This window comes from Acanthamoeba castellanii (assembly GCF_000313135.1).
Source record: "Acanthamoeba castellanii str. Neff unplaced genomic scaffold scf7180000084724, whole genome shotgun sequence".
In the NCBI taxonomy this organism is placed as follows: Eukaryota; Discosea; order Longamoebia; family Acanthamoebidae; genus Acanthamoeba; species Acanthamoeba castellanii.
Window position 1 is genome coordinate 60,792 of NW_004457611.1, and position 22,888 is coordinate 83,679.

Sequence of the window (22,888 nt, forward strand, 5' to 3'; positions counted from 1 at the left end):
ACCGTCGCCGTTGCGCCTGGTCCGACCGCCACATCCGCGTACTCGCCCTTCACGGTGCCGATCGGAACCGACCGCCAGCGCGAGCTGATGGACAAGATGGGCGGCGCGCCGCTGCCGCAGGCCAAGTTCAGCGTCACGCCCAAGTCGACGGCCGACGACGGCCGCACCAACCTGCTGGCCGACGTGGCCGGCGCGACGGCGGCCGACTTTGCGGTGACTATCGAGGGACCCGAGGGCCAGGACGTCGAGGGCCGGCTGGCCGCGGGCGCCGCCAGCGCCTCGACGCTGGACGTCGTGTTCAGGCCGCCCGTGCCCGGCGTCTACACGATCCGCATCGAGCACAAGACCCAGGGACCCATCGTCAACAGCCCCTTCCGCCTCCAGGTCGCCCCGCCGCCCGGCATGAGCGCCCAATGATTGTGTGTGACACCGTTGTTGTTTTTAATGATAAAATCACAGACTTTATTTATTATTCGTGTATTCCCTGTCGTTCGCGTCGTGCTGGCTCTGGTAGTAAAAACGGCCGGTGCGTGCGTGGGGTGTCGCCAGCGCCCGCGAGGCCAGGTTCAGCGAACGCACAATGGCCGCACCAACCGGGCTTTTTTTGTGAATTTGTTATTTGCTTTTCTTTTCCTGGAAACACCAACAACAGGAAGATCCGCGCGCCGGAAGGAAGAAGCAAAATCAAAAGATGGGCTATGAAACGGACTTTGAGGGAGAGCTGAACATTCGACCTCGCCTGGCCGATGAGTTTGTTGCGCGCTTCAACGACGTGGCCTCGCGCCGCAACAACGTCTATGGCGACGGCGACGAGGGCTCTTTCGACCACCTCGTACTGCCCCCTCTTCATTCTCTTTCGCTCTTTGTTGTTTGTTGTCGACAAACTAAAAAGGCGCACGCTGCAGGTCTTTGGGAAACGAGGCACCGCAGCCGGAGCTCGAGTCCAAGAGAAATACGATAACCCGGCCTGGACGGGTACCTTTCACCACCTTCACCAGTGTTGTGTTCTCTTCACAACTTAAGTTGTGAAAACTGCACGGTACATACGTCATGCAGGTGTACCATCGTGCTGGAATGCTTGGCAGCTCAAAAACAAGCCTGGCAAGGTACGCTCATACGCGACAGACATATGTAGATTAGATATATGCAGCTTTATTTACACATGTTGTATCTACATGTTGGTATAATAACATGTGGCATATGGTGGCTGTAGCAGACATGCACAATTCTGCACTGGGAGGGAAACTCCAAGTTCTACAACTACGTCCAGTGGCTGCAGTTTGTGGTGGACTACATCATCAGGGAGAACCAGGCGCTGGCGCCTCTTCTCGACTTTCAGGGCGCCATCACATGGAACCAGGACAGGACCGACTGCGACGACAAAGGCGTCCTCACGCTCAAGGTTTGCACTTCGCCTCCATCGTGTCGTGTGTGTCGTGTGTGTCGTGTGTGTCGTGTGTCGTGTGCGTGTTCTCATGACCGATTGGGTGATAATATGGCAGCGTGTGCAAGAGAAATGGAAGGTGGTCGCCACTGTGGAGACACCCTACACCGTTCTTCTGCCCATGCAAAAATCCGCGGTACTCCTCTTGTGCATGTACATGCATGCCACATTTACACATTATTTATTCAACATGTTGTGCAAGATGACGAACATTAACATGTTTTTGTACAGCGCGAATTCAGAGAAGTTTGGTCACCTTTCTATCGCGGCGGCTACTGCCCTGTGCTTCTCCCTGGCCCGCGCAAGGAGGGTACCCACCTCACACACACATACACACACACGACACACACACGACACACACACGACACACACACGACACACACACACACACACACAGCACGACCGCACACGCACACAACATGACTGCACACGCACACAACACGACTGCACACGCTGATGTGGTGCCTCCTCTCCAGGGATGGTGGAATCTACGCGAGATGCGGTGCACGCCGACGACCCCAGCGAGAAGCCCGAGTGCAGGCTGACGGACCAGGGCGGGCAGCTCGAGGTCTTCGTCCAGCCGCGTCTGCCGTCGCTGTTGCATATCTGCCTGTCCGTGGCCGCCACCAACCTCGCTCGGTCTGCCGAACCAGCCGCTCAACCTTTGGGTACTGCCACACACCACCGCACACGCCGCACACGTCATGCGCAATTAGCTGATACCACCCGGGCGGACCACACGACACACACAAACACCACACACACACACACACACACACACACGCACACACACACACAGAATCGCTGCCGGAAGAACTGCAGAGGGAGCTGAGGAGGGGCGGCCGCCACTGCAGCGGCTGCGGGCGCCTGTTCTGGGGCGCGGCCGGTGCCAACGTCTTTGGTACCACTCATACGCAACCAACTCGCCCAACTCTTCGCTGATCATTCTTTGCTTCATATGACATATGAACTCCACGGCGCGCGCGCACGCACACACACACGACACACACACGACTCGTGCAGTGCTGTTGCCGATCATGTTTGACGGGCTGCCCATGCTGGGGCGCTACTGCTCAGTGCACTGTTGGCGCGAGGAGGTCACCGACGCCCGGGCGAGGATCGATGCTGTACGGACAACCGGAGATGACGACGACGATGACGATTCCGAGCAATCAGAAGAGTAAAAACCAAGCGGAGGCGTGTATGAGTCTTGAAACTGATTGATGTTCGTTGTTTCGTTCGCGATTTTATGTACAACTCTCCTGAAAGCGTTCGTGTGTGATGTGTAGTGTCAAGAAGGTGGTTAGAAGAGGGAGCACTGCTGCTTGAGCTTGATGCGGCCCAGGCCGCTGCGGCTGCCCCGACCCTTCGAGCCCTTGTCGTGGGGGTTGTTCTCCGGGTTGGCCTTGCGGATCTCGCGCACCAGCTCGAAGAAGCAGGCGTCGACGTTGATGCGCGCCTTGGCCGACGTCTCGAGGTACTTGCACCCGAACGACTTGGCCAGGTCGGCGCCCTCCGACGTGGGCACCACGCGCAGGTGCTCCAGGTCGCACTTGTTGCCCACCAGCACCATGGGCACATGGTCGTCTTCCTTGACCCGCAGGATCTGCTCGCGAAACGACGAGATCTCTTCGAACGAGCCGCGGCTGGCGATGGAGAAGACGCACAGGAAGCCCTGGCCCGTGCGCATGTACTGGTCGCGCATGGCGCTGAACTCGTCCTGGCCGGCGGTGTCGAGGATGTCGAGCAGGCAGGTCTCCTGGTCGATCTCGACCTGCTTGCGGTAGGAGTCCTCGATGGTCGGGTCGTAGTCGTCCATGAAGTGGTGGTTGATCAGTTGGATGGTGAGCGCCGACTTGCCCACACTGCCGCCGCCTACCACTACGAGCTTGTACTCAGTCATTCTAGTTCTGTCTTACACTTGTGTCTGTTGTTTGTTCCATTTGCACCTTTGACAGAGCTGGCCTTTTATGGCACCACGAATGAACCGAAATGATCTAAAAATAGAACATTGCGTGATTCGTTCAACTCTTTGATTGTCGATTGGCGAGTAAAAATAGATTCACATTCTTTAGATACTGAGCCTCGATGATGACGTGTCGTTGTCGACAATAGCGAGACGAAAGCGAGTTGCTGTTGTGCGTGCTGCTGTTTTATTCAAGTGCGGTGCGCATGTTCATCACGCCGGGAGAGTTGACAACTTGCAGGAAGGCGGGGGAGGTGACGGTGTTATACTCGCCAAACCCCACCTTCTCATACGCCTTGATCGCAGCTATGTTGTCGCTGAACACAGAGATCTGTGCCTTCGTGTAGCCCAGCTGCCTGCCTACTCACCAGAATTGATGTCAGAATTAATGCCAGCCCACCACACGACACACACGACACGACACACACGACACACGCGTGAAACAAGGTCCAACCTTTGGAAAGGGCGGCCTGCATGAGGAGGTTGTTGACGCCTTGCCTACGGAACTCGGGCTTGGTGGCGACAAACTCCACAACCCAGAACTCGTCCGATTCTAGTTTTGAGCAACTCACAAACACAACCACATGAAGGTGAGAACGAGAGCGGTGCAATTGATTGATGAGAGAGGTGACGTACGGGCCAAAGTGACCATACAAGTGGTCATCGTCGCCATCCTGTGTGGGCGTATTGATGTTTGTGTAAGTGAGTGGCCTTGCCAAAAGTGCTGCGAGAAGCAGATGATCATCAGCATACCCTTCCGTCAGACCGGCAAAGTCTTCTTCGACCCACCCGTACTTGGTGGCCAACACGGTGGCGAGGAGGGCGGAGAAGTTGGTCATGGGCTTCTCCTTGTATGCATAGCCGGTGAGACCTGGTGCCACGCATGACGGCAACACGAACAGAGGATTGCCTGAGTCCCGAAAACAGCACCCATGTGTGCCAACTCGATCATGGCGCTGAGTAAAGACGAACCGCCAGCTCGCGTTCCATCTTCAGTCTGCGCCACGAACCAGCCACCCCAGTGGGTGAACGACCCCGTCCCCTCTGGCGACTCGTCCCTGGCCAAAGGGAATGATGTGATTTGAATAACTAATTAATCCAAAATAAAAGAAAAATACAAGAGGAGGGTGTATGCACAGGATGAAGTCGGTGAGGATGGTGAGCAGTTGCTCTTCGGTGTACTTGGACCCGAGGACGCGCTCGAAGAGGCCACGCGGGTGCTGCGAGCGGCCGGCCTGAAGCAGCACCCAGGCCAAGAAAGGCCCGTCTTCGCGTGTGGCCGCTCGCACGGTGAACTTGGTGGAGGCTGACATTGCTATGTTGTGGTGGTGGGAGGCTGATGCTTTGTAGAGAGGCGAAGAGTTGGAGCCTTTTCTGGTAAGCGGCCGAGGTCCAAGGCAAGAAGGCGATTGGCGCGAATGTTGCATATCCAGAGAGAATCCTAGCTGGCTCACGGTTGGTTAAAAAAACATCGACATTGCTTTTTCCAAGAGAACATGTTGGGCTAGCCGTCCCATTGGTTGACTGCTTCCGGCACTCCATGCTCATATTTCGAGTTCTTGCAGACTCATTCTTTGCGATGTTGGCATTCCGCATTCCACGTGGCTCAAGCTCGTTCTAGCAAGAATTTTAGGTCGTAAATGTAATCTTCCCATCAATCGATAATGGCTGACCACCAAGCTGGTGGAGGCTCTGGGGGAGCACATGAAGTTCTTTCCCTGAGCTCGGGCACTATACCGGTGGATCCCGACCGACGCAGCAGAAGGCTGAAAAAGAGTGGATCTTTCCTTCATTTTGCCACTGCCTTCGCATCGTCGCACCGATTCAACAAGAGCGAGGACGACCTCCAACGCGCAGCCTCCTCCTCCTCCTCTTCATTTCCTTCATTCAAATCGAGCAGCGGCAGAGATATCATCGTCGTGAGTGATCGAAGTCGTCTTGTCTGCGACGACGATGACGATGACGACGAGGGCTTTCTCGTCGATCCACTGGCACACGCCGAGGCGACCAACAGCGGCGAGCATGCAGCCACCAAGGCCAGCATCGGCAAGATGAAACTTTTCGACTCGATTCGAATTAGGAGGCCGCGAAGGAAGGAGCGCTCCTTGTCTTCCCTCTCCTCCTCCATGTCGCGCTGCTCTGCAGCATCCTCCTCCTCCCACCCTTCATCTCCGATCTCTTCTACTTCTACGATGAATCATCATCATCATCGCGCTACTCGCGAATGTTGTTGCATCCCGGGCGGCGACGACTGCTGCAGCAGCAGCTCGGGTCTCTACATAGATGGAACCTACGCGAACGAGACGCTGCCCTACGAGGTGCTACTTCACATCTTCGGCCACCTGTCCATGAAGGAGCTGGGCGTCGTGTGCGTCGTGTGCAAGTTCTGGAAGGAGGCCAGCGAGGCCGACTGCCTGTGGAAGTCGATCACCTTAAGTCTCTGGGGCGGCCTCGGCCTACGTGACGTCCAGCGCGCCGCCGCCGCCACCACCACCTCCACTTCGACAACCACCAAGGACACCGGTGCACGATCGTCGTCGTCATCGTCTTCGGTAGCCTCCACCACCACTTCTTCTTCTTCTTCTTCGTGTCCGTCGTCTCCTTCGTCGTCATCGTCGTCAGCGCTGCGACTAGCGTCGTCTCCCTTCTCGTCGCCCAAGCCATCGCGAAAGCGTGGCCTGCTGGGCCTGCTGAGCGGTAGCGGCAGCGGCTTCCACACGAGCGGCGGCGACGAGATCGGCAGCGGCGGCAGCGGCGAGGCCCAGGCGACATCGGACAAGGGCGCGAAGAGCAGGAGCAGCAGCGTGGAGCTGCAGCACCACAACAGCGGCAACGGCGCGTCGGCGGAGGCGCAGGCGGACTCGGCGGCGGCGTCGACGTCGGCGTCGGACTACCTGAGCTCGTTCAGCACGCTCAAGGACCTCTACCGTCACGAGTTCGAGCGACGGCAGCGGCGCGGCGAGGACGAGTACCGCATCGTGGTCGTCGGCGCGTCGGGCGTCGACAAGTCGGCCATCTGCGTGCGCTTCGTCCAGGGCTCCCTCATGCTCACCAAGGTATACTACTATTTCATTCAATTCAAGTTCTATTCTATTCTTTATTTATTTATTTATATTTAAATATCATGAAATAGAATATTGTTCTTATTCTTTTATTTAGTAATTAATTGATTTATTTTGCAGTACGATCCGACGGCGGAGGAAAGCTATCGCGTGCGACGAAAGGTGGACGGGCTGCCGTGCATGTACGACATCATGGACACGGCGGGCCAAATGGAGTACAGCGCCCTGCGGGACCAGTACCTGAAGAGCGGCCACGGCTTTCTCCTCGTGTACAGGTACGCGCCCGGCACTCGCCTTCGACTGCGAGGCCCGCACGGCCGAAGCACACGCACTCACTCACTCACCACTCTATCTCCCGATCAACAGTGTAACATCGCCGGAGTCCTTCCAAGCCCTGGAGAAGCTGCGTCTTCAGATCCTGCGAATCAAAGAGGTGCGGGACGCACACGCACCACCGCACACGCACTACACACGTACACACACAACACACACACGACACACAACACACATCGACTACTACAGTTCATAGGCAACACACAGCGCACACACGCGACACACGACACAAACTCACGTCCACGTGCGACCTCTTCTTGCGCGGAATCAGGATTCGACCGTGCCGATCGTCTTCCTGGGCTCGCACGCTGACCGGGAGAGCCAGCGCCAAGTGAGCCAGGACGAGGCCCTCTTCCTCGCCGAAAAGCTCAACTGCGGGTGGCTGGAATGCTCTGCCAAGACCGGGCAGAATGTGAACGACGCCTTTGAGCTCATCGTGCGGATGATCAATCGGTATACCACGCTCCAGCCGCCACCTTCTTCTTCTTCTTCTTCTTCTTCTTCTTCTTCTTCTTCTTCTTCAGCTGACCTGTAACTTCAATCATCATCAGATGGCGCGCGCTCCACCCGGCCTGGAACACGCCGAAGAGCAGGCAGGAGGCCACCATCAAGAACCGGGTCAAGAAGAAGATCCTCTTCTGGCGCGAGAACAACAGGACATGATGGGGCCCCTGCCCATGCCATTGTATACACGGACGACGTGCATGTTGCACACATACGAACATTTACCAACAAACATGTTGTGTCAAATGTGAAAACATGTTGTCCTGTTCATACGCCGATGTCTTCGTTCCAGAGGGTGGGGTGGGCGGCGATGAAGTCGGTCATGAGGCGACGACACTCGGCCGAGTCCAGGTTGAGTAGTCGCACGCCGTGCGAGCGCACGTAGGCCTCGGGCCCCTGGAAGGTGGCGTTCTCGCCCATGACGACGGTGGGAATCTTGTAGAGCAGCAGCGCCCCCGAGCACATCTCGCAGGGCGAGAGGGTCGAGTAGAGGATGCATCGCGCGTAGTCGGCGGCCGTGAGCCGCCCGGCCGCCTCAAAGCAATCCATCTCGGCGTGCAGGGTGGCGCTACGTCGCTGGACTCGCCTGTTGTGGCCGCGGCCGACGACCTCGTGGCCATCGATCGACCAGGCCTGATCTTCATCTCCGCCTTTTTCCGCGCGGCGGCGGATCAGCACGCTGCCGATAGGGATGCCGCCCTCGGACAGTCCGGCCCGGGCTTCTTCGATGGCCAGCCCCAGGAAGTGGGCGTGGAAGGCCGCCTCCGCCTCGGACATGTCTTTCGTCGCCATTGAAAAATAAAATAAAAATAAAAATAAAACACGATTTCTTCATTTATTTTCTTTTTTGCTTTCTGCTGTCAAGAAGAGGCCACAAGCCCAAACTGTGTGGCTCCGCACTTGGTTGCGCGAGCACATGGTTGCATCTGACGAGCTAGAGTTTTGGTTGGTAGGTCATTCTTTTACTCCAACGCCATTGGGGCGAATTCGATGGAAACTCAAGTTCTACCTCTGCTTTCGACCCCCATTATTTGTTCACTGTGATCGTAACAATGCAGGTTGGCTGCGTTCAACATGTTTGCAAGCAACACAACAGTTTGGGCCAATCAACGCTCGCCCACCAAGAGCACATCACCGCTCGCATATGGGTTCGGCCTTTCATCAGCTTTTCAAGGATGTCACAGCCCCTCAAGTACTGTATGGCGAGTGGGGGACAAGTATAAAGGCCTCTGGGTCATGTCCTGTGTTTCACCACTTCAACCTCAGACACCCCAACAGCATCAACTTCAAGTGAGCTCACCACAAAGAGTAGAAGGAGCTCATCAACCCTATCATGCGCTTTCACCTGTGCCTCGTGCTTCTGCTGGCCTTTGCCAGCTGCCTTGTGCTTGCCCAAGGTACACCCTAACCTTGCATGCAACCACCACACTGCGCTCTTGCATTTGTGGAATTCTTCTTTCTCACCTGGGTCACAACCATCATCTTTTCTTGTTAGCAACAACACGCAATGGGAGGGCTGACGACGATTGTGGTGCTGGAGGTTCGACTTTTTTTTCACACGAGTTCATACGATGTAGTTGCGAGTGAGTAGATGACCTGACGATTGAAATATCATCTACATGATCTTCTTAGAATGCAAGCCGCTGATCACGCAGACCAAGCAGACGAGCTGGACCGACGGCTCGGGCGTCCAGTACTCGGTCTGGGACGCCTTCATCACCGCCCAGTCGGCCCCGCTCACCTCCGTCACCCTCTCGCTCGACGCCGCCACCGGCGCCCAGATCGACCAGGTCTGGGAGATGGTCCAGCCCGTGGCCGGCGTCCCGCTCTACACCCTCCCCGCGTGGCGCCTGCAGAACGGCGGCGTGCCGGCCGGCCAGACCCACCGCTTCGGCTACACCATCCGATCGGCCCAGCCCGCGCCCTTCGGCCTCTCGGGCTGGTCCTGCTCCGGCGGCGGCAGCTCGCCCTCGGCTTCGCCCGTTGTTGCCCCGTCGGCTTCGGCCTCGCCTGCGGCCTCGCCCTCGTCGCAGCCCTCCAACCCGTCGCCCTCGCCCTCGCCCGCGCCCCTAGGCGCAGGTACCCACCCAAAATCACGTGTGTCGTGTGTGTCGTGTCGTGTCGTGTCGTGTCGTGTCGTGTCGTGTCGTGTCGTGTCGTGTCGTGTCGTGTCGTGTCGTGTCGTGTCGTGTCGTGTCGTGTCGTGTGTGTTGTATGTGCATGTGTGCGTGTGTGCATGTGTTGTTGACGTGTTTCTTATTGTGTGGTGGTAGTGTGTAGCGCGGTGCTGGTGATCGACAACTACATCGTGCGCAACCTGCCGCAGCTGTCGGCCGAGCAGATCAAGGCCAAGTACCTGCCCTACTTCGAGGACGTGAGCACCTACTACGAGACCGCCTTCGGCATCCGCATCAACTTCGACCACGTCTACGTCGAGGCCACGGGCTCGTTCACCGACGCCCAGGACGGCGGCCAGCTGCTCGACGACTTCGAGGCCGCCCTCCAGCAGGGCCGGTTCGGCAACCCGACCGACGCCTGCCTCTACCACCTTCTCACCGGCCGCCAGCCCGCCGGCGTCGGCGGTCTCGGCTGGGTACGTTACTATTTATTTATCTATTTATCCATTTATCTTTTTAATAACAGCACCTATTCATTTATGTAACTATATTTATTCATTTATATTCTGAGTTCACATGCCACCATTATGGAATTCGGCTCACATTCCACACACTTGGGTGCAGATCGGTTCGGCTTGTGGTACTGGGCCCGCGTTCACCGTAGACGGCCAGGCCAACGAGGACCCCGAGCTCGTGATCCGTCGCGCCATCCACGTACGACCCGTACTCCACTTCAATATTGAATTAATTATAAATGTTAAACTATTTTATTTATTACGCAAAAACAGGAGATTGGCCACAACCTGGGCGGCAACCACCCCGACGCCTATCCGGCCGAGAAGGGCTACACGTGCTCCATCAACGAGGACCGCGCCTACGATCGCATCCTCCGCTCTGACGAGACCCCCGCCTGTACGCTCCCCACAACGCCGGCTTGCACTACACAAATTGTCGACATGTTGTGCTCATTGATTTTTGGTTGTTTGGACACGCACACGCACACGCACCACCGCACACGCACACAGACAACTTCCTGAGCCCGACCGCGTTCATCTCCGACTGCGCCTCGCAGAGCATCAAGGCCAGCGTCCCCTCCTTCACGTGCATATGGCCCTTCGAGGTCATCAACAAGATCTATCCCCGCGCCACCCTCTGCACGGTACCTTCATTCTCTTTATCAACTTTTATTTTATTTGTTTATTAATTTATTTATTGATTGCTTCTCTTCGCTTTGTTTTGTTTTGTTTTGTTTTGTTTTGTTTTGTTTTGTTTTGTTTTGTTTTGTTTTGTTTTGTTTTGTTTTGTTTTGTGCGTATTTATTCATTATTTATTTGTATTAAACTTTCTATTCGAACAGGAGCCCAATGCTGCGGGCGAGTGCCTGATCATCGCGGCCACCTACGGTACGGCCCAGTGCTACAACGTGCTGCCCATCAACGACGCGGCGTCTTCGTTTTCGATCATCGCCGGTGTTCGAGCCCCCAACGTGGTGGGCCTGGAGCTCTTCCAGGACATCGACTGCACGGGCGCCTCCACCCAGGTGCGCCAGCAGTACAGCTTCACCATGCCCCCGGGCTTCGACAACATGGTCACCTCCTGTACGGACTCCTCCCACTTGCCACATACACACACGCATATGCACACACGCACACGCACACCACCGCACACGCACACAGCACGACACATGTGCGTGTCCTAACCTTTGTCTTGCATGTTCCGATCTACAGTCAGGTTCATTGTGCAGTAGAGGCTGTACAACCGCACCGGGGTCCTCTCTCTTCTCCCAGCTTTTGTATTTATTTTTTGTTGCAATCACTGTATTCTCTCTTGTTCGAGCACAATAGACCAGCACCAGCAGAGCATTTATTCATGATCCTGTTCTCCATCATCACAAGAATGGGATGCAACACGCACGCCAGCTTACAGTTCTGGATGCCCCACGCGCCACTGGCTGAACTAAATCTGACAACGAACTCGCCTTCTTTCTTCTCTCCCAGTTGGTGCGCTAAACCAAAAGAACAAATAAAAAGAACAACACTGACTCCTTGTTTTTTCACTGCTTGCTCAAGTTACACGTGCCACGTGCCCACTTCATTCAGCCGAAGACGATGCCGTGGAAGCCGTGCACCTCCTCCTCGCAGTCGGACTCGTCGCTGTCGGAATCCACCAGGGCGAGCAGGTCCTGCTGCAGCTGCTGCTGTTGACTGTGGCTGTGCTGATGATTTCGTCGCCCGTGCGATGATGAAGACGATGATGTTGATGATGACGGCGTCGGACCCGACGACGAGCGCAACGGCTGGTGGTGTCCACGACGACCACCGCCCGCCGACGAGGCCGAGAGCGACGCCGCTGGTCGCGGGTGATGACGCAGCAGCGTGGGCGACGTCGACGACGACGACGAAGGCGATGATGAAGAAGACGACGACGGTGATGATGAAGCAAGAGCACTTCCTGCTGACGGTGCCGCGGCGGTGGCGGCCGGGCTACCGCTGCCGCTGCCGGGGATGTGGGGCGGCTGCCAGTTCTTGAGTGACTCGCTGAGGCCCTGCTTCTTCTTCTCGAGCAGCTGCTGGAGCGTGGCCCGCTCGATCTGCTGCTTGGCGAGCCGGATCTCCTCCTCCGTGAGGCCCTCGCCGTCGTCGTCGTCGCCGTCGAGCCCCCTCGCGCCGTCGTCCTGGGCCACGTAGCCCAGCGTCTTCATGAAGCCGCTCACCGCCTCCTCCGAGAACTCGGACCACTCCTCGCCGTCGGCCCGCATCTCCCAGCTGAACGGGCAGAACTCGTCCTTGAGGCTGCTGAGGCCGCCGGCGTCGCCGTTGATGCCGGCGAGCAGCGACGACTGGGATGACTGGTGGTGATGGTCGGCCACGTCGTCGTCGTCGGGGGGCAGGCGGGGCTCGAGGTGGACGCCGGCGATGCTGGTGGCGGTGATGCTGGTGACGCCGGTGGCGATCATCATCAGCTCGTCGTCGTTGACACGATCGTACTCGGCCTCCAGCAGCAGGTCATCGTCGCTGCTGCTGCCGCTGCTGCTGGCGGTGTTGTCGCAAGTGCTGGCCTGGTAGAGCGCGACGCCGAAGCCGTGGACCGTCGCCTGGCCATTGTCGGCGGCAGCGGGTTCGCCGTCGTCGGCGGATTGACGCCGGGAGCCGCCATTGGTGGCGGCGGCGGTGGACGAGCTGCTGCTGCTCGATTTGACCGACCTCCGGCGCTGTCTGGTGCCGCCGTTGCTCGCCGGCTTGCTCGACGACGACGCTGACGCTGCCGAGCCCGAGTGCCTGAGCGGCTTCTTGCCCGTCTTGCCGCCGCCGGACGACGAGAGCGCGTTGCCGCTGCTGCCGCCGTTGCTGCCGACGGTGGCCATGCGAGGCGACAGCGGGGCCGACGACGAGTAGATGCCCATGGTGCCGATCATGGCGTCCGACTCCTGTTGGACGAGGGCCATGACCGACGTCACGGAGCTGCGTCGCGGCGACGTGAGTGGCGACGCCGCCGATGACGAGCACGGCGACGATGACGACGAAGAGCCATTGACGGTCGACGTGGCCGGCGACGAGTCCCTGCGGCGCGGGGAGACCGTCGACCCGCCCGATGACGAGGCGCCGTTGGCAAACGAAAAGCGGGACGACGCGAGCGGGAGGGCAAAGTGCTGCCTGGGCGCGAAGCTCGTTTCGGCCCACGCGCCGCCGCTCGACGATGCGCTGGAGGCCTGTGGTAGGGTGCGGGCCGACTGCGACGACGATAGGAGGGCCGGACGCGGTGGCGACGACGGGGCGGCGGCGGCGGCGGCCGGGTGGTGGGCCGAGTCGCGAGAAGATGAAGAAGAGGAGGGGATGGACGACGAGGTGCAGATGGTGGAGAGAGGCGAGGGGTTGGGCGGCGAGCGGGGGAGGAGGGTGGTGGACATGGGCAGGACAGGCGCCGAGGTGGCCTTGCGCATGGTGGCGGGCGAGGTGGGCGGTATCATCGTCATCAGGCTGCTGTCGGGTGCCTTCAAGACCGTGGCCGACGCCGTCGGCATCGGCATCTTTGGCCGCACCTTCGGCTGGAACGGCCGAATGCTCGGCTGCGTCATCGCAATCACAGAAGCCGGTGAGCAATAACACAATGAAAAAAAATCAAAAAAATCAAAACAGAAACAGAAACATAATAAGCAGAAAAAATGAATATACAAAAAATAAAATAAAAGGTATTCAGGCCGGGACGAGATAAGACAAGGATCTCCGCCGGAAAGAGTTCCAACAGGACGACCAATCGGAGAACAAAGAGGCAAACAGCCGCCTACGATGTCAGGTCGGGTGATTTGTTTTGCCTGGTCGGCGACCAATCGATTGGCCAACAAAAAATAACAAAAGGAAAGAATCGAAAAGGAGGAAAAGGGTAAGGCCGCAAGTAAGTACCCGGTTAGCGAGCGACGGGTGGACGGGCTTCGACGGCACGAGTGACTTGAAGCGCTGCAGCTCGGCGCGGCTGTTGGCCATGGTCTGCTGGAACTTGTCCTTGTTGGACGCGGCCTTTTCGGTCGCCGCGATTTCCGAGAAGCTCACCTTGTCTGAGAAGCTCGGCTTCTGTGGAAGTGGTGAAAAAGACGAGCCTCGAGGTAAGCAACCGTTACGCTGCAATTTAAAGGCAGATTCACGAATTTGACCAATGACGAGACTGTGTGCGCGGGAACATTGAAAATTTCGGTGGATTTGGGGTCATAAAATATATAAAGCGTGATATGCGAGCCGGCGGACCAAGCAGGAGAATTGGGGAATCGTAGTGGTCGTGCTGGTACCTTTTTGTGGGTCTGCTTGGTCGGTGGAAGTGGTTCGGGGCCAGCGGTGACCGCGGGGGCCAAGGCCGGGCTCGAGGCAGCGGCCGATGGTGGTGGAGCTGAAGACACGACCGGCCCCGCCAAGGCAGCGAGGGTGGTGTGATGGGCCTTCAGCAGGTCGGACGACGGGCTGATGGCCTGCGGCAGGGCCGTCGCCGACTTGCTCTTGTGCATGCGCGCCGGCTGCTCGACCACCGCCGCAGCCGTGGCCAAAGTAGGCTAAATAAATAAAAACACACAAGACACCACGTGGTGTCAGGAAGGCGCGCGGGAACTCGACCGAAAAGAAGAGACAAGAGACAAGAGAGGAACGTACAAAATCGCATTCTCGGTTGATGCTGAAGGTATTTTCTTCCTTGCTCGCCGACAGAAGCTGCACGCACATCAACCAACCAATACCAAGACAAGAAGAAACCCGAGTGGTGTGATGGTGAGGATCTCTCAACAAGGGCCGATCCGGGCGGATAGAGAGGGCACGGAAGAAGGCGGCGCGGAAAGGGGAGATAGAGAAGGATAGAAGGGTAGTGGTATGTAGGCGCCACATACCCTCGAGGAGGCAGAGGGAATGTCGGCGGGCGTGAGCGAGCCGGTGGAATGGGAGCGGTAGAAGGGAGCCAGCGGAGGGAAGTCGGAACTGGCCGGGCTGTGGATGACACAAAACACGACACAGGACGTCAAAACAAATGAAATATGGAAAAAAATATGAAAAACAACATAAAAAATGAATATTGTAAGATGATCTCAAGGAAGGGTTGGGGGGTTGTGTACCTTGAGACTTTGGGGGAAGGACCACGCGGCCTCCGATCGTCACCGCCAAATTTACGGCCTCCTCGGCCGCGAAATTGGTCTTTAATGATCATGCGTTTGCAGCCCGGTCAGCCATCCATCAAACGAGGGCCAAAGATAGAACGGGAAGGAGGTGTGCACGTACCTGCGCTTCGGAACTGGTTCGAGATGCCGGTACCGCTGGTGCGCTGGAGCCACTGAGGCTTTAGGAGTGCCCCGTCGTCATCGTCGAACTTCTTCGCGAATTGGGAGGCCTCAGCAGCTCTCATCAATGTTGTTTGGCTCTCTTCTCTCTGCGGTCTCGAAAAGGCTCGAACAACGTGGAGAGCAAGAGAGTAGTCGGAATTGTTTCGTAAATCTGCCGGTTTGCCGATCGATTCGGGTCGTGCGGGCTACTGTGGAATGCGAGCGATGATGGCCTCGGTGTAGAGGAAGAGCGATGATCACTGTGTGTGGGATCTCAATGGTAGAGAGAATTGCAATCTGTGCCGCTACTCGATCGGAATGGTGGGGTGCCGCAGATTTTGTGGTTCGAATGTGTCGCTACTCGTTGATGACGGCTGGGTCCTGTAAGTTCTTGATGATGACCAAGGTGGAAACTCGGATGTGCCTTCTAAGCTACCGGATGGATGACTGAATGAAGCCGATTTGGACCGGTTGTGGTGCAGTTGATGATTGTTTTGCTGTGGGGTCAGCTCCTAGCGAAAGTTGAGACACTTGGAGGTCTTAGGTTGTTGGCGGGGTGATGGTGCTGCTGGGGCCAGCAGGTTGCGGCAAGGGGGTCAAATGGTGACGCGAGGAGAAGGGTGGCGCAAATGAACGTCAAGACGCGAAATAGAAGAGAAAAAGACCGTGAAATATAAAAATGCTACTCCTGACGACAACAAGGAATTCTAATTATTGATGATTAGTAAATATGTACATACCAAAAATTCCACCTCGAGGGCACGGCAGAAAGCGGGCTAAAAAAGAAACACTCCTAAAAAAGAAAAAGTCGCCAGTAAGTTTGCTAAATATGATCAAAATGCACAATTAACCCCCCACCTGGGTGGCCGCCCGTTCAGCGCACTGGGGAGATAGGTGCCGGTGTGTCCACCCAGGAGAGGAAGAGGTTGCCAACCAACACAAGGACGAACTTGGTTGCAAAATGAGAGGAAGTGGAGGCAAGGCCATCCTGGCATGACCTTTCACAATCATCTCAGGGTGACGGTGGATTCACACTCCCTAGACACCGGTCGCACACCGCCAAGGAGGCCTCCGGGGCAGCTCACCACTTCTTGGGGTAGTTCAACACGAAATCCCTCAGCTCCAAGAAGTTGGGCGTGCCCAAGCCAGTCGCGGCGTCCCACCTAGAGCGATTGATCGTTGCGTTAGATAACTTGGCGGTATTAACGAAGAGTAAATAATGAGGTGCAATCATTGCCATTCGACAAAACACCATCAGCAACCAACATATCCCATAGCCATATACGATATCATTCAATCCATGGATGCACAACCACCAAAAACAAACCAGGAAAAAAAGAAGAAAAATAAAGTGTGTGGCCACGTACCCGTCGACGGCGTGGAAGCCTTGCGCGCAGCAGGTGGGCGCCGGCGCCGGCAGACCAATGGCGCCGCATCGGTTGTTGCCCCATACCACGTCTGCCACCAAGTGAGTCCACTGCACGACACGACACGACACGACACGACACACACCGCACACGCACAACTCACGGCTGCGGTTGACGCGTACCGTAGAAGGTCTGGGGGCGCTCGCGGCGGGCCTTGTAGAGCATCGGGTTGAGGAAGCCCAGCGGCGGCAGGCCGGCGGCGACGCGCGCGTCGTTGAGGAGGGTCACCACGCCGGCGAAGATGGGCGCGCTCGCGCTCGTGCCGTCCACGGGAATGAACTGACCGCTCAGAGCCACCATCAGGTCTTGTGTTGGTGGGTGGTGGTGGTAACATCATCATTAGTCGACTTCAAATAGAAGAAGGTGACGTCAGGGGCGAATGTACTGTGGCCGACGGCAGACACGTCGGGGTAGGCGCGGCCATTGGCATTCCACACAGCTGATGGAATGTGTCGTCGACAGAGCAGATGGTCAATAGAGGGACTGGAATGCTGTGGAGGGGAAGAGTGGTCGTACCACTGGGCGGGAAGGCGACGTCCTTGCGGGCGAGGTACGACTCGACCATGTCGGCCTGGTAGGGCGCCCTCTGGGTGATGTTGGAGAAACCGCCGCCGGTCGTCCAGAACAGACCCTGTGCGTGTGTCGTGTGTCGTGTGTGTCGTGTGTGTCGTGTCGTGTGGTGGGTGTCAGCAGTGTTTGGGGGTTTGGAAAGCGAGTGGGGTGGCAAGAGGGACCTCGTCGACTGAAACGACGATCTCACCGAGCGGGTTGCGGCTGCAGTCGATGCCGCCCTTGTTCTTGGGCAGGTAGCAAATAGGCTCCGACACGGGGGTGATGATCGTAGAGCCTGGCCCACCACACCAACACAATCAGCAAATAAATCAATCAATCAACCAATCATCAAATAAATAAATACATTAGAATAAGAATAACAAAAAGGCTGGGAGACTCACTGACGCCGGTGACGTAAGCAGATTGGCAGGGCCAGTCGGCGTGGAGGGTGTCGCAGTTGGGCACGGTCATCGGCGCCGGACCTAATCCAGAGCGTGTCAGTGCACAAACAAGAGCAACGGATTGGCAACCACTGACATGAGTTCAGAGTTGTACGCACCCAGGAGGCCAGCGCCAGTGTCTCCGGAGGCGAAGATGAGGGTGATGCCGCTGTTAATTGTAGATACGCACCCATCATTTAGTGGGCCGATCCATACACACGGCACGCCCACGATACGACACTCAACGCACGCACAACAAGGGAATACTTACCGGAGAGCGAGCTTCTTGAACTCGAAATCAGAACGCGCCAGGTAGCTGTAGAACAGAATGAAGCGAGAAGACGTAGATAAATAAATAAATAAATAAATTAATAAAAAACGAGACGAAGTACCCCTTGCCCAGGTAGGTGTCGACATTGATCTCGGCCATGCCGTAGCTGAGGCTGTTCACCTGCGGAGCTGTTCACGCGCACCACCGCACGCACGTTCAGCACTTGAGCGAAATCGAGCGAATGGGGCGTGGGAGCGTGGTACGATTCTCGGTCTCGGACATCTGGAGTGCCCACTTGAGGATGTCGTCAATCTCGAGGCTCGAGTTGGCGAAGATCGACCAGAAGGTGGTCGCCGCACCAGGGGCGACGCCCATGATGTACTGAATGTCCAGATTCGCCTCACCGCCGGGCTGGTTCGGGTAGTTGGGACCTAGCATCGCAACACACGCACATGATGAGCAATAATAATAAAGAATAAATAATAAATAAACGAATAAATGAGTTAATATGTGTAAATTATTCCAAATAATAAATAATAAATAATAAATAATATTGAATAGTAAATAAAGAATGAGTACCGATAACGGTGACGGGGGTGTCAGTGGGGAGGCCCATCTGCTCGAAGAAGAGGGTGAGGTCCGAGGGCGAGTAGTACTGCTGCTCGAACTCGACCACGCACTGGGTCACGTTGGTCGTCACGCGCGTGTTCGACGGAATGTTGTACTATGGGCGTCGTGGACCATTCGAATCAGCTCTTGTCGTGTCTCGGGTGTCGTGTCGTGTCGCGTGTGTGTCGTGTTGCGTGTGTGTGGTACCTGAGCCCAGATGCTCTGCGGGACGATGGGAGGGGTGGCGAGCACGGAGTATTCGTAGTTGCCGGCGCTGCTCTTGACGTTGGCCGAGTAGTAGCTTGTCAGCGACACGTTCACCTGATCGTAGTACCAGCCTGTGGGTTGCACGACACATGAAACACGAAACAAAAAGAAACGCAAAACACAAAACACGACGCACACCAAGACACAACACGACATGCACCGATTAGTATTTGAGAGGCGAGCGGAAGCAATGTTTCTCTCTCTCTCTCTCTCTGTGCGTGTGCGGTGGTGCGTGTGCGTGTGCGTGTGTCGCACCCTTGACGTCGATCTCACACTCGGTCCTGTCATCTGCAAGCGAGCACTTGAAATCGGACCTGCGTGCGACACGAAGGTGAGACACGAAGAAAGGTTAGGCGACCAGAGAAGGCGAGAGAAGCTGGGCCGGATAGGCGCGTACCCCCAGATGGGGAAGAGCTCGGAGCGCTTCGTGATGTCGCTGACCGACGACAGAGCGGCCTCGAAGCGAACAATCGCGGGAGGATAGTCCGCACACGGCTGGTCGTGTTGTGCGTGTCGTGTTAGACTGCGTGCGCACACGACACAACACGACACGCGCACACCGCACGCGCGCATGTTTTTTGGTGAGGGAGGTACCGTGGTGGGGGTGCGGGTGAAGAAGCCGTTGGAGCATCGCGGGTTGAAGCGGATCCTGATGTCCGTTCCGCCCCTGGCCCCGGCGCTGGTCACCACAGGCGCGTTGTTCGCCGCCACCGTAGCTGCGTGGCAACACATAAATGAGTAAATCGAATAAATAAATAATAAATGCAATAATAAAAGAAGAAATAAATCAATAAATGTGCGTACAGGGGGCATTGTGGCTGATGACGTTGTCCTTGACCTTCAGAGGCTTCCTGTCCTCTGTTGTGCCGATAAAACGGTGAGTTTGTGACAACGGATTTAAATGAATACAAAATTAAATAAATTATAAATACAAAATACAAAAATGTGGCGAAAAGAGAGAAAAAGATGTGAGACCGTACGAATGGGCGGGAAGTCGGTGAGGCCGGAGATGAGGTCAACGTGGCGCGCCACGTGACCCGGCAGGGCGTAGGCCTTCGACGAACGCAGAATCTCCCTGCGACCTGTCCGGTCGTGTGCCGTGTGTGCCGTGTGTGCGCGTGCGGTGGTGCGTGTATGGTGTGTTGCGTGTGTGCGTGCGGCATCGTGTAAGCAGAGCAAGAGATGGACAGAAGAGTAGAGAGTACCGTCGGGCGAGCGGAAGCGGCGGAGGTTGACGGAGAAGAGTGCGTCCGCGGTCGTGGCCGACATGCGCGCGATCAGAGCGTCCCTGTTCTTCACCACGTCTGCCAATCCACCATCCAACCTTAGCCGCGTGTTGTGTCGTATGCGTGCGTGTGGCGTGTGGCGTGTGGCGTGTGGCGTGTGGCGTGTGGCGTGTGGCGTGTGGCGTGTGGCGTGTGGCGTGTGGCGTGTGGCGTGTGGCGTGTGGCGTGTGGCGTGTGGCGTGTGGCGTGTGGCGTGTGGCGTGTGGCGTGTGGCGTGTGGCGTGTGGCGTGTGGCGTGTGGCGTGTCGTGCGGTGAACGTACGAATGTCGGTGGCACCGTGCTCGGCCAGCCACTCGACGACCGTCTTCACGGCCTCGGCGGGAGCGGCGACTGTAGCGGGGGGGGGGGAATCAAGACACGCACATGCCAAAGTCTTTTCGGACTTGTGGACGTTGGAAGAACGTGGACGGCGGCGTACCGATCTCGGTGATCTCATCAATCGACAGGTATTGAGCTGTGTCGTGTGTCGTGTGTGTCGTGTGTTGTGTGCGGTGGTGCGTGAGCGCGTGCGCTGTGGCAGAGGGAGGAGAATGGCGGGGACAAACCGTAGATCGGGGAGTCGGGGTCGGAGACGGCCCAGAAGAGTTCCTACGTCGGCAGCGATTCCCAGCGAAATGAGGGTCAGCGAACTACAAGCGACGGCTAATGGGGGGGGGGGAGCGCGAGCTAAAGACGTGACGTACATCGAGACGGTCGAGGTTGCTCTGCTTGAGGTACACCACCATACGCACCTGCGCATCACTGGTGATAAAACAAAATTGCCCAATAAATAAACGAACCAACGGTCAGGAGAACGAAAGCGAAGGCGCATTATTTTTTTTTAAAAAAACAGGGGGGGACAAAGATGGATGACAGTGGATGACAGTGTGTGTCAACACCATACAGCGCAGACTGCAGTTTTCATAAAGAAAAATCTTCTTGAAATTGGCAGAAAAGATTGCTGCCATTTTTTTGATTATCATTAGGGAGGCGGAGTGGATGAGGGCACCTGGAGAGGGCGCGCTGGTTGGCAACGGGTTGCCAGCCGGCGTAGTCTCCCGCTGGGGCAGCATAGCTGCTGGCCACCATCAGGCAGCACAGCAGAGCCAGCAGCAGACCGCAGGTCGACTGCGACGAAGTAAACATCATCTTATCACTGACTCTCTTGTGGGCACTGTCTTGGACAGGGCTGGGTGGGTCCTCGCGACGCTACCCCGGAGGTCGGGCAAGCGGCGATATGAAAGCGTATTCGATTTGGTAGGATTGGAATGTGCGGTATTTCCCTGTGTGCGCCCCAAAGTAGCGTTCCATCACACACGCACACGCACACGCACACGCACTGGACGGTTGCTCTTTTTTTTGATCAAATGTGGATGTTCAGTATTGTTGCGCAGGTGGTCATTGGCTGTTGAGGGGTTTGGCCACGAGGGACTCGAACAGGGGGATGAGCTCCGAGAGCGTGTCCGCGTGGTACCTGCAGCGACGAAGATCATGAACATGGGCATGCGTGTGTGGTGTGTGGCGTGTGCGTCGCGTGACGTGTGTCGCGCATCGCCTGTCGTGCGTGTTATGTGGTGTGTGCTGTACAGCGTGTGTCGTGCGTGTCGTGTAGTGGGCGTACGTGGCTTCGGGAATCAAATATTGGTTCTTGGGGTTCTTGATGAGGACCGACGCACAGCCAGCTGCGGATGCGCTCCCCAGGTCGTCCCTTGGAAATAGATCGGTTCAGAGATGAAGACGATAAGAGCCTTTCACACCGTGTGTGTGTCGTGTGTGTGTGTGTGTGTGATGGAACGCGTACTTTGAATCACCGATGAAGAGGACCTCGTCCAAGTGGAAGTCCCACTCCTTGCAGATGTGCAAAATCGGCTCGGGCGCCGGCTTGTAGGGCCTGAACGCGCGGTCCAACACTTGGCCGCGCACAAGACGAAACGAACAACATCAGCGCCGAGGAAACTGTGATACGCAACACGTGGTCGCGCGTGTCGTGTGTCGCCGTGTGTGTGTGTGTGTGTGTGTGTGTCGTGTTACCAATGTCAAAATTGAGGCCCGAATGGGCGAGAAAATGCTCCACAGCCTTGCCCGCGTTTCGTGTCACGATGGCCTGCGCGCATTGTTTTCCCGCGCACGCACGAGATCAGTACGCGCACCGTGCGACACGCAATACGCAACACGCGCGCACCGTTTTGTAGGGACCGTGCGAGTGTTCACGGATCCATTGGAAGAGATCGAGCAGGCCCGGCTGGAGCTGCAGCTTTTCGATTCCTTCGTCCTCCATCTCCTCGATGATCTACGCTTGACACACGCATTCGTGTGTTTGTGTTTGTGTTTGTGTGAGATCACACAACCGCACACGCCTACTCGGTTGGTTGGCGTACCTTCATGCATCGCACTCGCTCTTCGTCGTCCATCTTCTCCACCTGCGATGCGAACGTTGCGGTTTTAATACTTACTAATTTTTATTGTTTTTTTGTTGTTTTTTTTAGTGCGGTACCTCGGTGAGCACGTCTAGGCCATGCGGAACGCCCACCCTCTGGCGCATCAAGGCGAAATCCAGGACGGGTACGGTCACTAACCACAAGTGTCATTAATGCCAAATATATAAGAATTAAACAAACAAATAAATAAACAATTCTCAATATGTTGCGGCAATCAAAAATAAAATCACAAAATATATTGGGCTTGGCGGCGTACGTGTGCCGTCCATGTCGAAGAGGAAGCCCTTGATGCCGCTGCCCAGCTTCTGTGCCGCCTGGTGCTCCATCGTGTGCTGTCTTGGTCTGCCGGCCCACACGGCTTGGCCACACCTTCGCATGCAGCCGAGAAATTCCAAGAAATC

General features: G+C 56.6%; 10 protein-coding genes across 10 annotated transcripts in view; 4 read left to right on the forward strand and 6 right to left on the reverse strand.

The window, feature by feature from the left end:
- The window catches only part of ACA1_157360 (calponin domain containing protein), a gene marked incomplete at both ends in the record, with an annotated part of 5,594 nt that extends 5,177 nt beyond the window's left edge, over positions 1-417 (forward strand). The window contains one exon of the mRNA XM_004348422.1: positions 79-417. Coding sequence (XP_004348472.1) covers positions 79-417 — 339 coding nt within the window. The remainder of the gene's footprint in view (positions 1-78) is intronic.
- Positions 418-691: 274 nt separating this feature from the next.
- On the forward strand, positions 692-2,628 carry ACA1_157470 (uncharacterized protein; the record flags this gene model as incomplete). Its single annotated transcript, XM_004348423.1, has 8 exons — positions 692-832; positions 906-975; positions 1,057-1,106; positions 1,217-1,402; positions 1,676-1,754; positions 1,921-2,112; positions 2,244-2,345; positions 2,468-2,628. The coding sequence occupies 8 exons, from the start codon at positions 692-694 to the stop codon at positions 2,626-2,628; spliced, it is 981 nt and encodes a 326-aa protein (XP_004348473.1).
- Positions 2,629-2,747: 119 nt separating this feature from the next.
- ACA1_157480 (Ras family protein) lies at positions 2,748-3,347 on the reverse strand (the record flags this gene model as incomplete). The annotated part of the gene is made up of 1 exon (XM_004348424.1): positions 2,748-3,347. One exon carries the CDS (start codon positions 3,345-3,347, stop codon positions 2,748-2,750), a length of 600 nt encoding a protein of 199 aa, XP_004348474.1.
- Positions 3,348-3,597: 250 nt separating this feature from the next.
- Positions 3,598-4,723, reverse strand: ACA1_157490 (acetyltransferase, GNAT superfamily protein; the record flags this gene model as incomplete). Its single annotated transcript, XM_004348425.1, has 6 exons — positions 3,598-3,770; positions 3,865-3,963; positions 4,047-4,084; positions 4,164-4,281; positions 4,383-4,468; positions 4,548-4,723. 6 exons carry the CDS (start codon positions 4,721-4,723, stop codon positions 3,598-3,600), a joined length of 690 nt encoding a protein of 229 aa, XP_004348475.1.
- Positions 4,724-5,758: 1,035 nt separating this feature from the next.
- Positions 5,759-7,468, forward strand: ACA1_157500 (Ras subfamily protein; the record flags this gene model as incomplete). Its single annotated transcript, XM_004348426.1, has 6 exons — positions 5,759-5,933; positions 6,033-6,466; positions 6,593-6,747; positions 6,839-6,905; positions 7,077-7,258; positions 7,357-7,468. The coding sequence occupies 6 exons, from the start codon at positions 5,759-5,761 to the stop codon at positions 7,466-7,468; spliced, it is 1,125 nt and encodes a 374-aa protein (XP_004348476.1).
- Positions 7,469-7,576: 108 nt separating this feature from the next.
- Positions 7,577-8,086, reverse strand: ACA1_157510 (CMP/dCMP deaminase, zincbinding, putative; the record flags this gene model as incomplete). Its single annotated transcript, XM_004348427.1, has 1 exon — positions 7,577-8,086. One exon carries the CDS (start codon positions 8,084-8,086, stop codon positions 7,577-7,579), a length of 510 nt encoding a protein of 169 aa, XP_004348477.1.
- Positions 8,087-8,928: 842 nt separating this feature from the next.
- Positions 8,929-11,173, forward strand: ACA1_157520 (carbohydrate binding domain cbm49 protein; the record flags this gene model as incomplete). Its single annotated transcript, XM_004348428.1, has 8 exons — positions 8,929-9,388; positions 9,583-9,902; positions 10,051-10,140; positions 10,215-10,338; positions 10,452-10,585; positions 10,784-10,915; positions 10,967-11,024; positions 11,154-11,173. 8 exons carry the CDS (start codon positions 8,929-8,931, stop codon positions 11,171-11,173), a joined length of 1,338 nt encoding a protein of 445 aa, XP_004348478.1.
- Positions 11,174-11,521: 348 nt separating this feature from the next.
- On the reverse strand, positions 11,522-15,300 carry ACA1_157530 (uncharacterized protein; the record flags this gene model as incomplete). Its single annotated transcript, XM_004348429.1, has 7 exons — positions 11,522-11,630; positions 11,709-13,492; positions 13,827-13,994; positions 14,207-14,464; positions 14,562-14,618; positions 14,792-14,888; positions 15,191-15,300. 7 exons carry the CDS (start codon positions 15,298-15,300, stop codon positions 11,522-11,524), a joined length of 2,583 nt encoding a protein of 860 aa, XP_004348479.1.
- Positions 15,301-16,298: 998 nt separating this feature from the next.
- ACA1_157540 (Prokumamolisin, activation domain containing protein) lies at positions 16,299-21,198 on the reverse strand (the record flags this gene model as incomplete). Its single annotated transcript, XM_004348430.1, has 23 exons — positions 16,299-16,380; positions 16,585-16,675; positions 16,767-16,949; positions 17,161-17,275; positions 17,379-17,491; positions 17,598-17,678; positions 17,756-17,805; positions 17,908-17,952; positions 18,029-18,095; positions 18,171-18,338; positions 18,487-18,631; positions 18,724-18,854; positions 19,039-19,097; positions 19,181-19,278; positions 19,378-19,499; positions 19,588-19,641; positions 19,764-19,865; positions 19,989-20,087; positions 20,332-20,400; positions 20,489-20,524; positions 20,616-20,658; positions 20,754-20,811; positions 21,059-21,198. The coding sequence occupies 23 exons, from the start codon at positions 21,196-21,198 to the stop codon at positions 16,299-16,301; spliced, it is 2,151 nt and encodes a 716-aa protein (XP_004348480.1).
- Positions 21,199-21,447: 249 nt separating this feature from the next.
- ACA1_157550 (haloacid dehalogenaselike hydrolase domain containing protein) lies at positions 21,448-22,813 on the reverse strand (the record flags this gene model as incomplete). Its single annotated transcript, XM_004348431.1, has 8 exons — positions 21,448-21,523; positions 21,671-21,757; positions 21,851-21,959; positions 22,081-22,153; positions 22,232-22,339; positions 22,428-22,469; positions 22,544-22,620; positions 22,744-22,813. 8 exons carry the CDS (start codon positions 22,811-22,813, stop codon positions 21,448-21,450), a joined length of 642 nt encoding a protein of 213 aa, XP_004348481.1.
- Between the last annotated feature and the right edge of the window lie 75 nt (positions 22,814-22,888).